The sequence below is a fragment of the Sesamum indicum genome, linkage group LG3 (assembly GCF_000512975.1).
Source record: "Sesamum indicum cultivar Zhongzhi No. 13 linkage group LG3, S_indicum_v1.0, whole genome shotgun sequence".
In the NCBI taxonomy this organism is placed as follows: Eukaryota; Viridiplantae; Streptophyta; class Magnoliopsida; order Lamiales; family Pedaliaceae; genus Sesamum; species Sesamum indicum.
The window spans coordinates 7,949,970-7,972,452 of record NC_026147.1 but is presented as its reverse complement, the minus strand read 5'-3'; the positions used below and the strand labels follow the sequence as shown (position 1 = coordinate 7,972,452).

Genomic DNA, 22,483 nt, shown 5'->3' with positions numbered 1-22,483 from the left:
TGATTCGTGAATCGAGACTCTCTCTCTCTCTCTCTCTGTCGCGCTCTCTCCCTCTAACTCCTCTGTCTCTCTGTGGCGGTGGGCGAGTGGATATTTGGTGGACGTTCGTTGATAGGAGCTACAGCAGACCCCGAAAAACGATACCACGCACTTTCACGCGCCACCACGATGGCGTATCAGTCCCTATCCATCTCTCTATCAGCTTGTACCCCGACAACGGCGGGTTTAGCCGCCTCGCCTCCTTTAACCTCATCCACATTTAGGGCCTCCTCTTCAAACACCTGTTCTCTGCTGCCGCCTTTGAATTGTTTCTATAGAACCCATACCGCGAGCGTGACGCGTGGCCGGCGGAGGTCATGGATTGTGGGTATGGCTCCGGAAGAAGAGAAGATGACTCGCCGTTCTCCTCTTGATTTTCCAATCGTAAGTTTTTCCCCCTTTTCTTTGCGACAATTTCATTTTTCTCGTGGCTTTTGTCGTGTCTTTTTTCTTTAATTCTCGTATTTGCACAGGGAGTCTTGATGAATTTACTGAATGCGGTAAATTGGATTCGGAATTTACCGATTAGTCTTCAGTTTTAATCCTGTTTATCTCTAGACTAAGTTATGAGTGTAGAGAGAATTAAGCTGATGAAGGATGCTGGAAACTGGAAGAAGAGTGAGAGACTATGTACAAACTGAATATAAAAATTGTTGAAAAGCTGAAAATCAGTGAATAGGATATCCTTGTGGGGAATCTTTTTTCCCTAATTGCGAACTTCAGTGGTACTTGTAATTTGCATCCAGTTGATTAACTAACTACTAGAAGGTGATCCGTAGTCCTTGCAGCCTATGTTTGAAGGAAAAATGACTGAATATCTCCTTGTGGTGCAGTTTTGATATCAGCAACTTCAATTTGAGACAGAGGGCATAAGAATTTGATGACCATGAAGATGAGTTTGCATAAGAAATAATTGTGAGGCAGCTAGCTACCAATTCTACATTGAACATGTATTGTTAATTCATTGGGAGGGTGGGAAGGGGGGGTGGGGGTTTTCGAGGTGTGCTAGCTGACGTAAGCCTCTTTAACCATTCAAAAAGGATGTCAGCTCGTATTTGTATGATGACTAGATGATTTTGATTATCCAAATTCTATGATTCACAGCAGGGTGTATAATCTATATAAAGTAACAGAATCTGTGGCTGTTAGAAATTGATTCCCATGCATTCAGTATGAATTATTTATGTTATCACTTCTTACGGTTTGCTCTTACCTGCATAAATAAGTGAGGCTTGTTCTTCCCCTAATTCTGCGTACCTAACGTATAAATCTTTCTCAAGTTTGGTGAATGTATGTGCTGAATGGCGTGGAATGAGAGCTGGACTTTGATGTGATACTGTCATTTGGGCTTTTACAAGTGGTGAAATGTCTTTTTCAGAGTCCTGCTAGTACTGCATTTTGGTGTTTTATGGTTACATCAATATTTCTGCATATAGATTGAGATATTAATAAGGATACTAGATGTTTAGTTATTCAATAAAGCTGCATGGATGAGCAGGAAGCTGTTTTCACCTCAAAATTTTTCCATAGGGGGGTTGTTGCGCCAGTCAATTTGAATCTAGGTCCTTATCTATTGTTTCAGGAGTGGGAAAGGCCGAAGCCTGGAAGGAGACCTGACATTTTCCCTCAGTTCAGCCCAATGAAAACTCCATTACCCCCACCGCTGCCAGCTGATCCTCCAGAAGAAGATGAAGAAGAGGAAGAAGAGAAGAAAGAAGAAGAAGAGGAAAATCCTGAGGAGGAGGATCCAGACAAGCCAGAGCAGTAGCATTGATCATTTTGCATTTGAAGAGAGGCTCTAACATGAGATATTAGATGGCTTTACGTGGTGCAACTGGTAGAAATCACGCCGTCTTTGTTTTGAGTCTCACAATGGATATGAGATATATAGTTGAATGTTATGCAGGATCCGGATCCTATTGTAGACAACTTACTTTTGTTCAATTTCAGTGAGCAATGAGGTTTAGTACTCCGATTTTTGCTAGATTCTTTTGATTATGTGATTCTGAAATTTTGCTGTGGGTTATTTTTCCAATTTCTTAGCGACTGGCCTTCTCATTTGTCATCTTCAATTGATTTTGGAACAATGGTATAGTGTTTCTAATGTCATAGCTATCTCCTAATCTAGGTGATTGTGGGTTTTAGTAGCACTGTCGCTAGTATCAATGAAGATTACGTTAAAGAGCCTTTTTCCTGTTATATACCATGTAGAAATTGTACGCAAGAAAGAATTGGAAAAAGTGCATTGTGTCAATGTTGTAGGGGAAATTCCTTTCACTGGAAATAGGAACGTAAGGGTGATTTCTGTAGCAATTGTGAAAATGTCTCAGCCTCCTACCCAACAGCACTGATGGCTGGATGGAATCATTGTGAAGCTTTTCAGAAAAATCTAAAAATTTGATAAACAACCGATCCCAGATTAGGAATGCAAAACAAACAAAAACCCTTCAGCGCTTCAAAGTTCAATTCTGATATCGACCAGAAATCTGTTTGGTAGTAATTGGATTCACATTGACAAGATCATCTTTTCATAAAAGATCAACTTTTGAAGATAATTCACTACCAGGAACACATGGAAACCACCCATTGACGTTTCAGAAAGGGGTACATATTGTAAATTACAGGCAGAATAAAGGCATCATGCATCTATTAGAAAAAGCTGAAAATCTTTTATCGAAAAGCTTTTGGAAGCTTGATAACCAGACAATAACAAGCTAACACATTTAAGTTGTATGCTAGGAACTCGAGGACACAATAACACAACACCACAATGACAAGAATGGAGCAATCGAGACCATTTGCTTTTCAGAAAGTCTCATTTTTTGCCGCTTTTCTTCAGACCAGAACCACCAAATGCTCCCTTCTGCTGAGCCTTTGCCTTGAGCTCCTTCAGAGCCTGCCAAGGATAAGAAAATAACAATAATCAGAGTCAGATGGCAGGCGAATAAATCATATGGAGCGGCAGTCCTCGGAGAAATATAGTTTACCTTTTCTTCATCCTTTTTCTTTTGAATATTAGCCTTGTCAATCTGAAAAATGCAAAATTCGTTTAAAAGATCTAAACAGATACGGATAATTGGATAAGAGAGAAATTACACCAGGAAGCCATTAAATCATCGAAGAAATACAGATTGATAAATGATCCAGCCATATCATGGATGTTGGAGGAAAACAGCATGAGAATTCTCTCTGTTTGTATAAATTTCAAATTTCGCATCATTCACATCCACTTTCGTTATATCCAGTTACATAGCTTTTAAAGCAATGCTTAATATTGATAGAAAGATAATGGTTTCTTTCATTTTAATTTTCCTTTTCAATTTCCTCCATTCAAATCTCTGGTCCAAACAAAATCAGAACATTTTAAGCAATTGAGATTCATCAACTAGGACTTACAATAGGACGGAACTACTAAAGCAGAAAACCGATCAGTACCACAGAATCATCAACAATTCGTCTAATATTTAAGTTCTAACTCAATTGTTCACAACATGTAGCAGATCCGAACGGAGATAGACAGACAGATCAACCACACATGACGCCACGTATGAAAATAGATATACAAATAATTCATCCATCATCAAACACAAAAGAAGATAATAATCACATATATATACACACAAACATCACCATTCCAAACAACCATATTCCTGCTAATTCCGGAGGCGGATCACAACCGCAATTCTAATCCAGAAATACCTCGTCGTACTCTTTCTTTTCGGCCTTAGGTTGCTTCAAAGGCTTCGCTTTCCCTCCTGTTTCAAGACCGAAAAGCATGAGAATACACATAAATCAACAAATTTCAGCTCTTTTTGCCACACACACACACACCCAAAAAAAAGGAAGAAAAAGAAAGAAATCGCCGAACAAATTTATAAAGAGAAAATCAGCACAGTTCGTGATGCGCAATTACCTTGCTTGCTAGACATTGTCGAATTCTAGGGTTAGGGTTTCGCGGTGATCGCAAAGAGAGGCTTCGAACGATGGAAAAAGGAGAGAGCCCTAACCCAATAGCGGAATATGTCTTTGATAGATGCGCGTATGATAGCTCTGGATATTGATTCATATATTGGCGAAAAGAATACCCAAATTTACGATTTTGTCCATCTATAAATAGCAAATGGGAAAAAAAGGTATTTAAGAATAGGCAAATTGCACTATCGCCCCCATACTTCTATTAATTCTTGTATGCTCCTCAAATTCCAAATCGGTGTTTTAAAGTTTATATTGTATGGATACGGATACGGTAAACAGATATTTTTCAATACAAAATTATTAAATTTATATGATACTATACGATTAGTATATGTTACTTAAATTAAACAATTTTATTTATCTAAAAATTAGAATGCAAAAACAATAGTTTATGTGAAAAATAAAGTCATGTAAGTGATGTTATAATTAAAAATAAATAAATAAAATATTGTCTAAACATATAGCAAAATATAATTTCGACAAAAGCTTATCTTTGTAAAATCATTTTAATTTGTCAGTAATTAAACGCATAATATTTTATCAATAAAAATTAATCATAATGTTTGGTTGCATTTTTGGCCATTTCTGATATGGGCTAAAACATGGGCAATATTTGCCTTGATTTGTTTTGAAAGTTTTGGTAGTGCTTTGAAATGTTTTGAAATAGTGCTTCATTTGTTTTTGGTCAAAATAAGTCTTAACTAATTATAAGCCCTACAACTAAAAAGATATATACATACTCATACATATATATAAATATATATAAGACATGATTTGATAATAAACAGTAGTTTTTGTCTCCCACTAAACAACATCAAATATACTATACTTATTTTATATTATCTCCAAAAACAAATCCAAACATACACACTATCTCTAACACGTATTTATTTATCTTTATTTTTCTCTCTCTATCTCTACAAAATACACCAAAACAAGTTAAAAATGAAACCAAGCATAGTGAATACTTTATAAAAAACAACGGTAGAGGTGAAAAGATCATCGATAGAATATCATACCAAATAAACACGTCACTGTCTAAAATAACTCTCCTATAATTTCACAAAATAAACAATATATGATTAATTTTGAATTTATTTATCACAGACTTTAGTATCAAGTTATCATATCACTCAAATAACTCGTAAAGGGAGCGTAAACGAAAAGGGTTATAAGGAAGATTGTATTAATTAATAATAGCTTGAGTAGCAAGGCAATAAACACCAAATTCCCCCTACAAAAATGTAATATTTTTAGGAAATTAAAAACAGACAAATCAAATTAATTACACATACATACAAACACACACACGTGTCCTTTGTTTCTTCCTCCGCTTCTTACCCCTACGTCTAAGACTGCTGAGTGCTGTGTGCTGAGTGCTGAGAGCATCGATATGTCCGAGGCCAATACACGCCCAATGTTTTCTCGTTAATTAATGGCGCTGCACCTAAACCCGCTTTCTACCTTAATTTTGTCACATTGCACATAGTTTCCTCACCTTAAAACCTCTATTCTTCGGGACCAAAACAAACACACACACGCACGTTTTCAACCTCCTCTCTTCCCTAGCTACTCTAATAATCCATGGTATCTACGTGTGTGTATATATATATATATACTATGTCTCTATGATTTCTTGATGAGTGACTAAAGTCGTGTATTAATTATTGTGAATTGATGGGTGAAATCGTATGTTGTTCTTGCAGCGTTTTATGGCTGTGATGGTGAAGTCGGTGGCGAAGACAATGGGGTGGTTGGTGGCTCAGCCGGCGGCGACTTTGGCCACGGTTTTGTATTACAGTGGCGTACTTCCTAGGAACCTCAACTTGGACCGGTTTGTTCAGCATGAGTTGCTTGAGCCGGATAATTTTTTGTTTCGATTTCTCATCCACTTTTTGAGGTGTGTTTGGTAGAGAGGATGGAAATTATCTGGTTTCTGTGATTATTTTGTATGAAGAAGAGAAATTCTTCCACTCTTTTTTTCCAATGATATCTTGTGCCAAACAAGTCTTTTCTTAATTTTCTTTTTTGGAGTGTGTGTGAGGTGGGGGGCTTCTATTTTTATGCTCTTTAATTAATTGCATGTCTATATTATATTTAAATACGACGAATGTATTAGTAAAATATTAATTCAGATTGGATTTGATCAAATTTAAATTAATTATATAATAAGTATGAAATACTTGTCGTGTAATTTATGTATAATTTAAAAAAAAAATCAATAACGTGATCTATATATCATATTTGCTGCATGATTCAGTTCTTTCGATCACACCAATTCGGATAAGAATTTTTCGTTGTATTATGGGTTTGTGAAAACGTCAAGAAAGGGAAGAAAAAAATATATAGATGTCGCTATTTCTCCAGGTCAGATCTGTGAAATTTTAGTCTTTAAATATGAGGATCAAATACGAAACGCATTATATCAGCCATAATGTGATTAGATACTTTTGCTTAATTATGTATAAATTAATAGGTAATAATTATAACATATATTATGATTAATTTAGGGTTAATTTGATTTGTGATAGAATTTGCCAGTATTTATTGTATTATTGCAATGTTTTAGAACCCAGATAGTTGATCGAATTGGAAAATTGATTGAATCACAGTAAACTGGTTCAATTGTCGGGTGAACCGTAATCAAACCAGTAATGCCATAATAAAAATTAATATTTAAAAATAATATAAATAATTTTTTAAAGTTAATGTAAGAATTAAAAGTAGTCCGAAAATTTATATTAAAATTTTTAGATCAAGAATTGCATAAATAATAAACTAATTACTATTTAAATAGCTAACATATCCCATTCTTAAATAATATAAAAATCATATTCTTAATTAAATAGTCTGTCACACCTTTCACCTGAGTTATCATGCAATCGAAAAATCTCTGTCCACGACTTGTTACACCAAGTGAACTTGGAGGCAGATCATGCAGAGTGGTATCGTATGAACATCTCTCTCTCATCACCCATGCTTGCCAAGGAATTGTATATAATATAGCGTTAAAATCTCCACTTTGGCAAGTGTTTACGTTTGATGTCTGAACTGAATCTGTCCATGTCTTTGTCGGAAGGTTAGCTGCAACCCTTGGGCTGTGGGGCAATGCGTTTTGGGCCGGCCCTGTGGTTGCATAATCCATTCTCCTTATCTGTTCCAGCACCACCCACTTCCCAGTTTCCAACACAGGCTTTGGACTTGTGGATTAATTTGTTGGATTTATATGTTGTGATGGGAAGATCCCTGATTAAGGACGATATATTAAAATACGTAATTTTCAATTTAAAGTATTGTACTAAATGGGCAGGGTATGTTTAGATTAGTACGTAATATGTAGGAGGACAAGTCAAGAAAGAAATATCATGTCAATTTCGTTGACTTCTGGTCTCTAATTCACTTGCTATAAATGCTTAATTACTTTCTCCAAATTTATTGTTCTGTGTTTTGTTTTTTAAATTTAAAAATGTCTTAGTCTTCTCTTGCAATAAATTTTCTTTGTGAAATTTGATGTAAAGTACAAGACACGATTTACTCTCTTAAATTTTTCTTTTTAATAATTTCTTTTTATGTTACATCATTAACTTTAATTATCAATAATCAATATATGTCATTTTTTTTACTAATATCAAATGTGACTGACCAATGATGTTTTAACCTAATAGTTAAGGATACAATAGAGGTCTCATGAACAAGTTTGCGATAGGGGATTTAAGTTCTATTGGATGTGTGAGCATTTGTCTCGTTTTATGTGAGTTGTTGTAATTTATTTATCGTTATTAATTAGCCATATTGATATATTAGTTGAGTTGAGATATTACTCAACGTATCCAGATGGGTTATTATAATTTATCTACCGTTACTAGTAAAAAAAAAAAAGCAACCTAGTATAACAAGACACTTAAACTACTACCAAAGTAAATCAATACCCACACATTTGGTGTGACTCGAACCCCTCATTGAGTTGAACGAAAACAGTATTATAAGTTTATAATACTGATTATAACTTCAAATAATATTAATAACAAAATATTAAGTGATAATTTTAAAGTTGTCATGGAAGATAAATTTTAAATGACAATAATATTTTTATTGTCGTCACTTAATGTTTTGTCGTTTATATGTTTTTAATGATTTTATAAAATAAAATTTTAGAATTAAATTAAACCTTCGGGCTTGTAGGGATTATATATAAATTAGGAATAATTACATTTACACCTCTTGATCTATGATATATTTATATAAATCATCCCTATCTTTTAGATAATTACACATATACCTATCAAAATATCATTATCATTTACAGAAACAACCCCTTACTTTTTTAAAAACTTACACTCACCCTAAAATTATTAACATCGTTACACAAACTATCCTTATTTTATTGCTGCTAAGAATAATTTCTGTAATTATAAAAAAAATAAATTATATAAATAAATCATAAATCAGAGATGTAAACGCAATTATTCTTATAAATTAGTACAAATAAAAATTTTGGCCGGTTGACTTACTATTTACCGACTACTGGACAATTGAATGAGTTAAGAACAAATGGACAATTTTGGCACTGATTACATTACATACAACCAACCTATCACATCTTCTTGCGCCCACTGTAAAATACTTAAATTAATATTTATTTTATAAAATAAATTACAGCCATCTTCCTGAAATTTGAGACAATTATAAATATTTCTTATTATTTGATAAATACAAATACCTTTTAATTTTAATGAATATGTAATAATAAATCTATTGCGTTAAGTTTTCATTCAAACTTTATGGTGAATTGACCAAAATATCTTTTTAAATTATAAATTATAATTTTTTTATTTAAAAAAATTATAGTAAAAAGTAAAATATTAATGTTTAATTCGCCGTTTAGTAGCTAGCTACAATATTAGTTTTTATTTCAATGATACTTATAATTATATCAATTTTATATGTGTGTATATTATATACAATTTTTTATCATTTTTATATCAATAATTGATCCTAGCTTGGATCACCCTAAGCCCAACAATATACGATCGAGCTCGAGCAGCTCTTCGACAGCTTTCTTTTTTTCGTTTTCCTGTAAAAGTCCCCTTCAAGTGGACCAGATCAATAATTACTATTGTAGTGGACCGATATTCATACATTAGTCAATTCAACTCATAACCTAATATTATGAGGTCTTAGCTTTGCTAATTAAATCGTGTCTCGATTATTATTGACTCATTGATGGAAAAATCCTTTTCAGAACAAACTTAAACGAATTCAATCAATCACACATTACAATACTTTTATATAAATAAGACTTGAACGGAATATTATTTTAATGATAATAAATAGTTTTGAAATTTTAACTTTATCATATGCGTTACGAACTCCCCAAACTATGTTTCATGTGTTCGTCGTTGCATCAAGTGTTTAGGAATTTATAGGTCACAAGATTCTCGTTCCCTTTGTTTCCGTTCTTTTTTGTTTTTTTACTAATATAAATACTAGCTTTTGCAGCACACAATTTTTGTGGATATATTAAAAAAGGTAAATAATATTGATATTTTTTTTAAAAATTAGATCACACTCTGTGATTATAATTATAATTACAAATTTACAACTACACTCTATATTCAAATACAAAATTTACACACAAACTCATTGAAAAATATTACGAAGGGTATTTGTGTAACTTGATTTAATCGATGTCAATGTTGCTGAGAGTTTATTAAAGATATTGAAATTACAATTATAACCAAATTTTATTGAATGGATGAATTGAATTAAAGGTTAAAAATAAATATTTAAAAAGTGTTACGTAGGATAAATGAGATTCTCTTTCATAATAGTACATATAGATAGATAAATATTAATTTAAAAAAATAATTAAGTGACTGATCCTGGAATCAAATCCGAAGCATGACAACCTCATTTTCTTTCTTCTCTCTCCTTGAAAAAGTCGTCTTCAAGTTTCAAACATGGTCTCTAGTACACACATATGTCTATCTATCTATAGCTATATATATATATATATATATATTTGCTGATGGAGAGATAAATGACGTATTTGTCCATATCTTGTTAATTTCGGCTACGTTTTTAATTTAGAATATATTGAAAATTTACAGTGTTTGATTTGTTAATTGATTGTTCTCAATTACATACGGTTGATTTTTGATCTAGTAATATTATTAATGGAATGATTTATTTACCATATATATATATACATATGTGTGTGTGTGTGTGAGAAAGAGAGAAAATCAAATTACAAAAAAGTTTGGAATTTGAGTATAAGATGAGAAGGGCATAGAACATGTTATGTTGTGGCCCTCAAATTTCCATATAAAGGGGGGAAAGCCCAATTAATTACTTCCTACCACATCTCTCTCTTCATTCTCACCGCTCCACTCTCCACCTTTTTTGGGATTTTTTATCCACTTCACTCTCCCTCCTAATCATTCATGATATATGTGTTTCTTTTTTTAAAAAATAAAATTTCAAATTTCAAATAAAATATATGTGTTTATGTCACTTTATGTGGGTTGTTGTAATCTATTTATGTTGTTTGTCATATTGATGTATTAGTTGAATTGATATATCAATTTACTGTAATTTATTATTGGTATTAGTAAAAAAGATAAGATAATGATTAACTAAGGAATTTGGATTCTTCAATTAACTTCCCTCAATCTCAATCATTAATCTTGATATAATCACAAACATAAGTTGGGACATGAATGAATTGAGATAAGTTATTGTAACTTATTTAGAATCATTAGACGAGTTACTGTAATTTAGTTAGGATTATTAAATAAAAGAAAATGAAATAATATAGATTAATGAATATTTGAAATTGAATCGAAAGAAGACCTATGCTCTATGAGTTACTTATCCTTACGTCTATGCATTGTCCTTTACAATGACCAATTGTTTGGATATATAACACTGCAAGTCGCCTGTCAGAGGGGGATAACTGAGTGCGGACGAGTACCGATAATCGAGGTATATGATCTATTCCACAAAGTTTGGATCCGAGTGAAAGAACGTGAAATTCAGAATCCATGGAAGTCGAAAAACCCACCGCCGAGAAACGGATCTTCTTGATCATCAACTGCATAATACTCGCCATCGGCAACTGCGGCGGTCCTTTAATCATGCGCCTCTACTTCATCCACGGCGGCAAGAGGATCTGGTTTTCCAGCTGGCTGGAAACCGGGGGATGGCCTGTAATCCTCATTCCCCTCATCGTCTCATACACGCGCCGCCGCAGGCCCAACCCCGGGGCCAAGCTCATCCTCATGAAGCCCCGCCTGTTCGTGGCGGCGGCCGTCATCGGAATCCTAACCGGCTTCGATGACTACCTGTACGCGTACGGCGTGGCTAAGCTCCCCGTCTCCACCTCCTCACTCATCATCGCGTCGCAGCTGGCGTTCACGGCGGTGTTCGCGTACTTCCTCGTGAAGCAGAAGTTCACGGCGTACTCGATAAACGCGGTGGTCCTGCTGACGGTGGGAGCGGCGGTTTTAGGTGGGGTTTTTCAGGACGGGGGCGGCGGCGGCGCTGTACGGGCTAATCCTGCCGGTGGTGGAGTACACGTACAAGAAGGCGAAACAACCGGTAACCTACACGCTGGTTATGGAGATTCAATTGGTCATGTGTTTTTTTGCGACGGTTGTTTGCACCGTGGGGATGATCATCAACAAGGACTTCCAGGTCAGTGGCAAATTCGTAATTTATCTTAAAAATTGTTTCTTTTATATTTACTAAATGTGTGTTCATATATAAATTCATCGAAGTGAAATTATAGTAATTAATTATTCTAAAATTTAAAAATAGAAAAAAAGAACGGTAATGATGATATTTAGCAATATTAATCGTTAATAACTTTTTTAAGCTTATTTTTAAAGTTACGGATCCCTACAATTATTATATTACCAATTACAAACTTATAAATAAATTTTAAAAAAGATTAAACTAATTTATTTTGAAAATAAATTTAAGTAGCTTAATTATAAGCTCTCAATATTTTTTTTAGATCTTATAAGTTATTTTTTTGAATAATTAATTGATAGACAATTTACAGTATCTTATAAGTTATAAATAAATATCATACAATATATTTTAAAGAACTTATAAGTTGATCATCTCAACTCCCTCTTGATATATTATAGCTAGTGAATACAATTATATATATATATATATATTATTTATATAATTACATAAATTTACAAGGGATATAAAAAATTACCAGTTATTTTTTAGTCCATCAAAACAAAATTATCTCTATTTAAAAAGATAATATTAAATCCATTTTTTCTGTCTCAATTTCTCTCTCTCTCTCTTCCTTTTATCTTCTCTTTTCACTCAATTTCACATTCTCTGTCTCAAAATTCAATGAATACATTAAATAGTCGGACAAATTGCATTTAATTCATAAAAGACTTTAATGAATGTTTAATTCTATATATAATTTTAAAACTTACGTCATGCATATTCAGTGTTGTTAATTGGTAACTATCCTGTCAAAAAAAAAAATGGTAAATATAAAATTGGAATAATTTCACTTCTTCTCATAAAATTTGGTATAATTACATGTAGATCTCATAATTTGGAAAATTATATCTAATAAATAAGTTCTCCCGTTAGTTGAAATTCACCGAGGTTTTTACTAATTTTAAAAGTAAATATCAGGAGTGCTAAATAGACAATTTACGTATAATTATATTAAATTTAAAAAAAATATAATGATCCTATCAAATAATAAGAAAATGCGTTAGAAGTGCAGTGTCAAGTGTTGGGCAATGTGTACGCCTTTGATTGCTGGGGTTTTTGGATTGATCAATGAGAGAGAGAGAGAAGTTTGGACATATTGGAAAAAGTTGTGGGCGAAAAGCTCTTTCGTTGGCTGTCTACTTTGACATAAAATTCCTAAGCTTTTTGGTCAAATCATCAAGAAAAACGCAAATTTTAGTCTATCACAATCTTTTCAAGTATTCAAACTTTGCTGCTTTTTCCTCTCTTTATCTATACTATTATTGTTGTTTAATAATTGAAGACCACTGAATTTTTGTGTTTGATCTGCTAAAATTGTCTTTAGATATATCCCTTTTAACTTTTTTTATTAATCTCTATTTTCTATATTTTCTTTGTTGGTATCATATATTATTTACACTATTCTGCACACATAATAAATATAAGCAAGAGATCAAGTGATGCTTACAAAGTTTGTCTTATTGATTTTGGTCGTCATAATATTTTATTAATTAAAAATACAATTATTCCTATTTACCCAATGATTCTATTGAGATTTCCGGCTAACCAAAAGTCCCACGTGCGTTTCCTTAATCAAGCCAATAATTTGTACTCATCATGTCATCCTACTTGCATTATTCTATCAAATTCTTACCTTTTCCTTTTATACTTGAATTGAATTTACATGGATCAAGCACTGCGCATCCACAGTTAGTATATATATTAAATAAAAAAAGAAAACTTAGAATAATTACATCTATGGCATTTTATTTATAATTTATTTACAGAAATTATATCTGTGTTTGGTGTAATTATAAAAATGAGGTAGGCAATAGGAAGGGAAGCAAAGGGATTTGGACTTGGGGAGGCAAGGTACTACATAGTGGTAGGGTGGAGTGCAATAATATGGCAGTGTTTTTTCTTGGGAGCCATTGGTGTCATTTTCTACGCATCATCACTCCTCTCAGGCATCCTCATCTCTGTCTTGCTCCCAGCAACTGAAGTACTAGCCGTTATTTTCTACCACGAGAAGTTCCAAGCTGAAAAGGGCGTCTCCCTTTTTCTCTCTCTTTGGGGATTTATTTCCTACTTCTTTGGTGAGATCAAGACCACCAAGAAGCAGAAGATGATGATGATGAAGAACACCACCACCACTGATGATCATCAGATATCAGAAGCCCAGTTGGCTCATCACCACCCTTGATCATTCCCTTATTTAATTTTTTTTTTTTAGATACGTATGTGTTTTATCCCAACTTTTCAAAAATGTTACAGCTGATATTTTGTATATCAGTTGCATGGATGATTAACATATACCTTATTTCAGATATTTGTGTTTATTATTCATATATTTAATATACAAAATACTGATCATGTAGCATATATTTTAATACAATTTTTCTTTAATTTTCCCCCTCTCTTTTCTTTTTTTTTGGTGGGCCAACATTGTTGTTTTTGTTTTATTGTTTTGTTCGGTACTATGCATCTTATGGAATTGCTTTCTAGACATTACAACTGATGTTTTGTGCATGAGTTGTCCAAATGATTGACGCATGCCTTATTCCAAATATATGTGTTTATTATTCATATACCCAATATATAAAATTTAAACTGTAAAATGCAATTTACCTTTCTTATGATATGAAAAATGAGTAAAAAAAAAAAAACGCCATTTTTCAGCCTAATCACCCCCTATGTTCTATCCCTAGCAACAATTTAAAATAGAGGTTAATTTGCTTCATTTCCCCAAATACAGATAATGATTTACTTTAAATTTTTGTTACAAGAATATTTCATATTTAATACAACTTTGTTTCTGTTTTCCCTATTTTGTTTGGGAACATTGCAGTTTTTGTTGGGCGGTGTTGTGTTGGTGGATCTTGTGGTAGTCAAAGGGGCAATCATAGGATAAGATTCTGCAAAGATCCACATGCAATTATAGTTAAGGTCCTACCCGACATAGTACATGTGCGATGGAGCGGACGAGATTGATGCCTTTGGACCATACACTAATTTCTTTCTTTAGTGAACTCAGGACCATACACTTTAATATTTGGTGTTATGCTTATTGCATGCCCACATATGCACTTGCTCACCCATATTTCCCATGTTTTGACGCGAATAGTCCTAATGACGTGATTGATGTTAAGTGTTTTGGGTTCATGTCAGATATGGTAAAAGTTGAATCGAATGATTTGTTTATTGCAGACTAATCACATTAAAGTGTGGTGATTTGAATTTGGATCATTATAGTGAGGAGATGAACGGTAAGATGCGTTTGATGGGATCTGGATTCATATCTGATTGAGCATACTTGGTTAATTCTTGGAGTGTTTATAAATTAAGAATACTTGGAGGGGTTGTTTTTAATTTTATGTACGATGATGATACTATCATAGTTTTATATTATTTGAATCTCAAGTTTGAAAAGTATCCGCTGAGTTAGTTTAATTTGAAATGTGTTGGGCTGAATTGCACTCATCATGAAATATTTAAATGAAATAAAGTCTTGAATCCAAGTGAATTTTGATCCAAACAGACTACTTTAGTTGGCCCAATTGTTTGATGTTGGGCTGGAATTTGTTGATCCGAAAACTATACATAATTGTTATTTAGATAATGACTATATATATACACAAGAAAAAATATGACTTTTTCGTTGCGATTAATAAAATAATTATAATTAAAAATAATAGTAAATAATAATTAATAACAATTGCAGAACAACTATTAATCATTATTCGGCAAGCGACCACAAAATATCAACTACAATTAAAAACTACTGGTCATAGGTAAAATAGATTAACTGTAATCAAAATTTAAATTTTCGAATCAAATTTTCTCTGGCGTGGTGATAGTATTAGATTAGGGGTGATTTTTGGAATTTTTCCTTTTTAAAAGGAAATATTAAAGAAAAAAGAAAAAAATATAATGTGAAACATAATAGATAATTTGAATAATGCAACCACCTCAAACATGGAAAATCAACCACAATATATTTACCTAATCCCACTATATATTAATTAACTTGACCCACTCCCAGAGACCAAAGTTGCATGCTAGTGTTTGACCCCACTTTAATTATGCCCTTACAAATATGTGAAGTGAAGCTGGTGAAACAATAATTTAGATGCCCTCATAAGAAATTGGACTCTTTTTCCCTATATATATTGAATGAAACAGAAAATGTAACATGAATTGAAATGAAAATTCAATTCAAAATTGTGCCCTTTCAGTGATTAAGTTAGTAAAGGTCAACACGACAATAACTTAAAAGCAGTAGATGCAATAAAAAAATATACCTAATATTTGAGACTCGTGTATTTATATTAATGCCTAAAATGTACTACCCAATGTAATGAATCGATTCAAAAGCGATCAGATAGTTGCAGAAATTAATGTTGTAATTGAGCAGGTTTAGTCAAACCAACCTAAGTGGAAAATGCCAAGATCTTTGAATTATTTAGTCATGTTCGCCATATTTCAGAAATGTATTTATCATTTATCGAAATCTAAACGTAGTTTCCCGCATTATCAAGATGTATCACACTCTCGATCTAAAAAAATATATTATAAAAAGAATAAGATATGATTTTTTTTAAAAGAAAAAACAAAACATAGTTTATGTAGAAATATAAGTATTCAAAAAAAGATTCTTCATATAAAACGCGTTTTTAAGTATAGAGATGTCTAATTATCGCCAACCGAAATGCAAAGAGCGTTTTGGATAGCGAAGCCTCCAAAGGGCAATGGAATGATAGCGTGAGCATTGGGACATTAATAGCGTGTAAGGTGTGATGACTCATCCCCCGATGATAGTTTAGGTCACTTTAACAAGTAATCGTGTTTGCGGTGATGCACTTTTAGTTGGGAACTGACTCCGATGATGGACGGTCGCGTGACCTCCAACGACAAACCCCCTCATATCTCACGTGATCAACTGTCACGAATAACGTTTTTCCATCAACCTCCAATGAGTTAATGTTTCATATATTAAACTGGTTAAAATTATTCAGTTTTAAACTACTTAATTAGGTCAACGTGAGAAAATTATAAATTAATTAATTTATTATATAATACTTACGTAAAAAAAATTATTTATTATATACATACAAAAATAACAGTATCACGATGACTAATTTAAAACAATGGTCATCTTCGACTGGTACCCCACTATGTAAGAAATGAAAAAATAATTGGGTTTAATGTATTTTACCTCATAAAAATTATATTATTTGTTTAAAAAAAAATGACAATTAATATTTTCATATTGAAAAAAAAAATACTAATTGGGTGTTCAAATAACTCATTTCTTTTAATTTTTAATTAGATAATTGGTTTTATACCTTTAATCATAAAACATAGAATCTTATGTGGACAAATCAACAATCAAGATTTTTTGATGATAAATTATTCAGTTTGTATAATATATATATATATATATATATATCAGAAATGTGTATAAATTACTCATAAATATAGTCCTTACATTCATTAAAAAGTAAAATTACAGTTTTCTTATCTTATTTTTAGCATAACTACGAATATCTCCTTGTTATTCGAAATTATAAATACCTTCATCAAATAAAAAATAATTACGTAGTCCTTAAATGGTAAGATAAAAATTACTACTTTACTCTTATCGAAAATTTTAACATATATATACAAAAAAATTGGGGATGGGTAAAAGGAAACAATCATTTGAAAATATTAGTTCATACAAATATTTTACAAAATTATAAAAAATATAAAATTCTAACAGAATAGGCTCATTGTTACAAGGACATTAAAATCACAGAGTATTTATAATTTTTTAAATAATAATGAGGTGTTTGTAATTATGTCAAATTTAAGATCAGGTGGTTATAATTTATGATTAATTAAAAAAGGATGTATAACAATTATGTGGAATGGGAACAGAATCTTCACTTTTGATATTCCTCGAAATCATTACAAAGGAGTGGTTTTCAGTCCATAGTCCATTAATAAAATAGTCTTCCACCAATCATTACTTTATTAATTTAAATATAATAAAAATATTGATTTCTTTCAACCAAAGTCTTTACTCTTTTACTACAAAGTCAACTCTGTTATTGCATCCCAACCTACGAATCATTATCTTTATTTTTTATTTCATAAAGTTAAAAAAAAAAAGCCTTCGTGGGGCCCAAAATTAAAATTAAATTGATTGAGCACGCTAATAACTATATAAATTAAAACATATTTCCAAATAAAAATAGATGAATAGTCATTTGATAATTACATTTCCTAATGATTATTATATTATTATTTCCGTATTACTTCAAATTCTTTCACTATTAATTTAAATATTTAAGTGATAATATTATTTTATAAATGAATTATTTTTAATTCTAAAATTTTATTAAAAATCTTTTGATCATTACGGTGTCGTTGGAAACAGCATACAAGATTTAATGTTGAAAATTGGATGTGTAAGAAAATAGAAAAAGAAAAGTTGACAGCTGAGCAAGTGGAGATCACGAGAAAAAGAAAGGAATATCCCCATCCCATTCCCAGCTGTATCCTGTTAAGCTCAATCCGCATTCCTTCGGCAGGGAGCCCCGGGGGTGCGCTAAATGGGATGACGCCAACACCAAGATCTCATACAAATCTCACTCTACACTAATTAAACTTGTTATTTGATTATAATTACCTAATTTAAAAGAAAATACGAAAAGTGCTGAGTATTAAATTTACACCACTTATAACTTATATATTTTAGTTGAATAAATTCGTATATATTAATATATATCCACTAAAAATAAAGACGGATTATTGATAATGAATTTATTCAGAGGCATATAGAAAATGAGGAATAATTCAAAGCATGAATTGAATCCCCATAGTAATCCTCGTGAACCTTATATTTTTTTTTTGTTATTTTTAATTTATTTTATAATATCGTCGCTTATATAATAATTTAAAAAATAAATAAATAAAGATACATGTGTCTGTTCCCCATTGTGTATGGTATAGCCAACTGATGACGGACAAACCAACGACTAAAAATTTTCTATGTTTTTTCCCCTTTTCGAGAGCGAAAACGTCGTATGTTTTTCACCGCAAAAGCAACGAATATATGTATATATACCACACACAGAAATACAAGAAAAATACATATATATACGCACGTATAATGTATATAGATACAGGGGTGAGATTGGATTGGTTGGCGGCGAGGAACATGGAACATGGGAATAGACCCAATATCAGCAGATTTGTCTCCCGCGTTTTCCACTCCCACTCTCTCATTTCTCTCCATTCCGACCCCGCCCCACCTCCTATTACTCCTTCTGCTTTTCCCTAAATGCCCTTCACTCCCTTCATCAATCCCCTCTCCATCTAACCCCACTTTTGTAATTTTTTACATTACAGTTATACGTCTGTTGGAGTCCGAGGTGGTGGAGCAAAAACTTTAGAACACCCCACCCCCCTTTCACAAGATTCTCTCTCTCTCTCTGTCTCTCTCTCCCCGTAGTCTCTACTCTCTCTCTCTCTCTCTCTCTATATATATATATATATGTATATGTGAATGCGTATTATGTATGTACTGTTGTATTAATCCCTTGGAGTTCTTTAATGGCGATTTGAGTACCCTTTACATTAATTCATTCGTTTTGTGGGAAAAGAGAGACCCATTTTCGATTTTTAGAATTGAATTCTTGCCTTGGGATTTCGTTATTCCTTGTTGTTTCTTGCCTGAAACCAGCTTCTTTTCTTTGCTTTCTAGCTGTTGAATGTGTTGATGTTCTTCTTTTGCTGCATTAAATACAGAGTTTCTTGAAATTCTTGTTTAATCATTCTTCACTGTTTTATATATTCCATCCAAAGTGAGAGAGAGACAGAGAAAGAGGAAGAGAGAGAGAGAGAGAGGAAGAGAGACAGAGAAAGAGAGAGAGAGGGAAAAAGGCCCAAGAAATTGAAAAGATGTTTGAGGGGCGTGCGAGGAGCAAGTTTGTATCCAAATGGTAAGAGCAAATTACAAATGGTGAATGAATTAATGGCATTAATATTGGGATGTTGGTTTATTTTTGGGTTTAATTTTGTGAATGTTTGTTTGGTTCTTGGAGCAGTAAGTCGGATATTAAGCTGACAAAGACCCGAATCGAGATGATAAAGAAGAAGAGAAATGCAGTACAAAAGTATTTGAGGAATGACATTGGTGATCTGCTTAGAAATGGATTGGATTACAACGCCTATGGCAGGGTATATTTTCTTCTCTCTCTCTCTCTCTCTCCCTCCTTTTTCGGCTCCGGACTTTTGGTATGTTGCTTTCATTAACTTTTTTGAGTTTCCATTCATTGCATTATGTGTGTGTATGTACGGCTTTCTGGCCTTAAATTTGCTGTTTACCATTAATTTCTTTGGGGGTAGAAAGATTTGGTGGGTATGTTGATAAAATGTCCATGGATCAATATATGTAAGAAACTTTAATGTATTTTTGTATCTTTAGTTCAAGAATACATACACATATATGAGACAAGCCACAAGGGAGGTTCTTGCAATGATCCCTTTCTTGAATTTCAATGCCCTTCTTTGATGTGATTAATGGAACTCTTTTTTATGTTGACACAGGCTGAAGGGTTAATCGCCGAGCTCAACAGAACTGATTGTTACGACTTCATCAACCAGTTCTGTGAACAACTCTCAAGTCATCTTGCGGCAATGAGCAAACAGAAGTATGTTAAACTTGGTTACTTCATTAGCTTCAGAGCTAGCGGATCTGGACTTTTAATTGTTTTCTTTTCCCACATCGAATCAATCTTGAAAATACTAATTCATCCGGGCGCGAATCGTTTGTTACCATCAGGGAATGTCCTGAAGAGTGCAAGGAAGCGGTGTCGTCTCTGGTGTTTGCAGCAGCGAGGTTTGCTGATCTGCCAGAGTTGCGGGACCTGAGAACTTTAGTTTCTGAGAAATATGGGAATTCCCTCGATTGTTACCTCAATAAAGAGGTATCATTGTGGCTTGTTTAAAGCAAATGCATATTTGTGTATGCGGTTTGGTGTTTATCTAGACGTTTTTCTTTCCTCTGTAAACTAAAATCCGATGTATTCTGTTTAGTTTGCCAAGAAGATGAAGCCTGACCCTCCTTCAAAAGATCTGAAGCTTCAGTTGTTGCAAGAAATAGCTGCAGATTCCGGCATAGAATGGAACTCAAAAGCTCTCGAAAATAAGCTCTTTAACGACTCTGTAAAACAACAGGTTAATCATGTTTTACTGGTATTCTTTCTAAATCTGAGGTTGTATGATTTGTTTGTGTTACAAGAAAACGAATAAAAATTACGAACGAAAATCCAGGTTATATTCTTAATGTTAAATGTGCACCTCTCTTGCAGAGTTTTGCTAGGGAAACGGATGAAAATGTGGACCATTTTGCAATCGAGGAGAAACTTCCTCCTGTCAAGGACATTCATGTAGATTCTGTTGGGAGAACTCAAAAGCATGACGAGCCGGCATTTGCAAGAAATGTTACGAATGAAGAAGAAGATGGCGATAAGTCTCTCAAGTACAAGTCAATTCCTCCTCCTTATACTAAGCCTGAATATGATCAACAAAAGAGCAGTTTGAGAGAAACAAGGAGCGATCCCCGTAAAGAACCTACTGATTCTGAAGATGCTGAAGCACATCATGACAGCAAGGCCAAGCGAATGCTGAATTCCATCAGCAAACGAACCTTTAGATCTCCATGGGGTAAGGGTGTTGTTGGTGGTTCCGAAGGCAACGAGAATGTAAAATTGAGCAACAAAGAAAAAGCAGCACAGGGTCAAAGAATCTTGAAATTCTTCGACAAACGTGGCTCTGATGAAATCGATGAAGAAGAAAGGACGATGGATAAGCTTCTGAAGTACTACAGTAGGAAAAAGGGGTCACAAGAAAACAGCAAATCGGATTCAAGCAAAGCCACAAAAGAAAGGAGTCCAGATGGTCCGAACCGATCCTCATCTCTTCCTGTTGAGTCAACAAGTCCACCAGAGACGCCTAAGAAACATACTCGAGCCGCCTCGCTTCATGTGCATCCTAGGCTGCCGGACTATGATGACTTTGTTGCTCAACTCGCAGCTCTTAAAGAAAACTCAAAACATTGACACTGTCAGAGGCAAAGGGCATTACTCCGGTTACTTTATTATTTGTTCAGATAGGTTTCCTTTCATTCATTGTTAGTACATACAAATATGTCTGATTAGTTGGAAGCACCCTAACTCCCTATAGTTCTCCTGCATAAGATTCATCCATCACTGCTAGATTGTGTTGTAAACTATATTCATATTCTTTATTAATATTTGCATTCTTTATATTCTGCGACGCGCAGAAAATTTTTGCAATTAAATTTTGATCTGATTATAGTATATGTTGTGACCATCTTCTTGCTTTATTACTTGCTCAATGTACATTTCCCTCTTCATGTTTTTTAACACTATCTTCACTTTATATAGTTAATTAGTGGTGAGATGACAAGGAGCAGAATTGCAAAATCTAGTGTAACAGGAAGCAACAAAAACTCAGATGATGATTTTATTACAGTTTACAAGCACTGAATTACATAGCTTAAAACAATTAAAGATGAAAATTTTAACATACCATTGATCTTCAAACTCACGGATGCTTTCCTCACCATCATATGTCTCTCTCTCACCTTGTCTTCTCAGCTGAGCAATAAACCAATCCATCAAGCAGGTAACATTTCCAAATTCTCCCTCGCTAGGGGTATGAT

At 33.1% G+C, this 22,483-nt stretch overlaps 3 protein-coding genes and 1 long non-coding RNA gene across 5 annotated transcripts; 3 read left to right on the top strand and 1 right to left on the bottom strand.

Annotated features, from left to right (window-relative positions):
- On the top strand, nucleotides 10–2,081 carry LOC105157625 (coiled-coil domain-containing protein 9-like). Its single transcript, XM_011074044.2, has 2 exons — nucleotides 10–423; nucleotides 1,622–2,081. Exons 1-2 carry the CDS (start codon nucleotides 169–171, stop codon nucleotides 1,805–1,807), a joined length of 441 nt encoding a protein of 146 aa, XP_011072346.1. The 5' UTR covers nucleotides 10–168; the 3' UTR covers nucleotides 1,808–2,081.
- On the bottom strand, nucleotides 2,551–4,113 carry LOC105157624. Its single transcript, XR_847460.2, has 4 exons — nucleotides 3,953–4,113; nucleotides 3,739–3,794; nucleotides 3,027–3,068; nucleotides 2,551–2,935 (listed from the first exon to the last, which is right to left on the bottom strand). It is a non-coding gene; the product is annotated as an uncharacterized LOC105157624 (long non-coding RNA).
- LOC105157623 (purine permease 3-like) lies at nucleotides 10,879–14,147 on the top strand. The gene is given in 3 exon segments (XM_011074043.2): nucleotides 10,879–11,524; nucleotides 11,526–11,709; nucleotides 13,577–14,147. Coding segments are annotated over 3 exon segments (1,026 nt in total). The 5' UTR covers nucleotides 10,879–11,057; the 3' UTR covers nucleotides 13,952–14,147.
- Nucleotides 18,915–22,064, top strand: LOC105157622 (muscle M-line assembly protein unc-89). Of its 2 annotated transcripts, none has more exons than XM_020692301.1 (6): nucleotides 18,915–19,736; nucleotides 19,842–19,974; nucleotides 20,344–20,447; nucleotides 20,579–20,723; nucleotides 20,833–20,991; nucleotides 21,108–22,064. In XM_020692301.1, exons 1-6 carry the CDS (start codon nucleotides 19,696–19,698, stop codon nucleotides 21,855–21,857), a joined length of 1,332 nt encoding a protein of 443 aa, XP_020547960.1. In that variant the 5' UTR covers nucleotides 18,915–19,695; the 3' UTR covers nucleotides 21,858–22,064. The 2 variants fall into 2 exon arrangements, with proteins under 2 accessions (XP_020547960.1, XP_011072343.1); XM_011074041.2 differs by having other exon boundaries at nucleotides 18,916–19,736; nucleotides 20,833–20,973.

Coding starts and splice junctions, on each gene's coding strand:
- LOC105157625 (XM_011074044.2), top strand. CDS start 169: ATGGCGTATCAGTCCCTATCCATCTCTCTATCAGCTTGTACCCCGACA. Junction 424..1,621: donor CTCCTCTTGATTTTCCAATC/GTAAGTTTTTCC, acceptor CTATTGTTTCAG/GAGTGGGAAAGGCCGAAGCC.
- LOC105157622 (XM_020692301.1), top strand. CDS start 19,696: ATGTTTGAGGGGCGTGCGAGGAGCAAGTTTGTATCCAAATG. Junction 19,737..19,841: donor AGCAAGTTTGTATCCAAATG/GTAAGAGCAAAT, acceptor TTCTTGGAGCAG/TAAGTCGGATATTAAGCTGA. Junction 20,448..20,578: donor GCGGCAATGAGCAAACAGAA/GTATGTTAAACT, acceptor TGTTACCATCAG/GGAATGTCCTGAAGAGTGCA.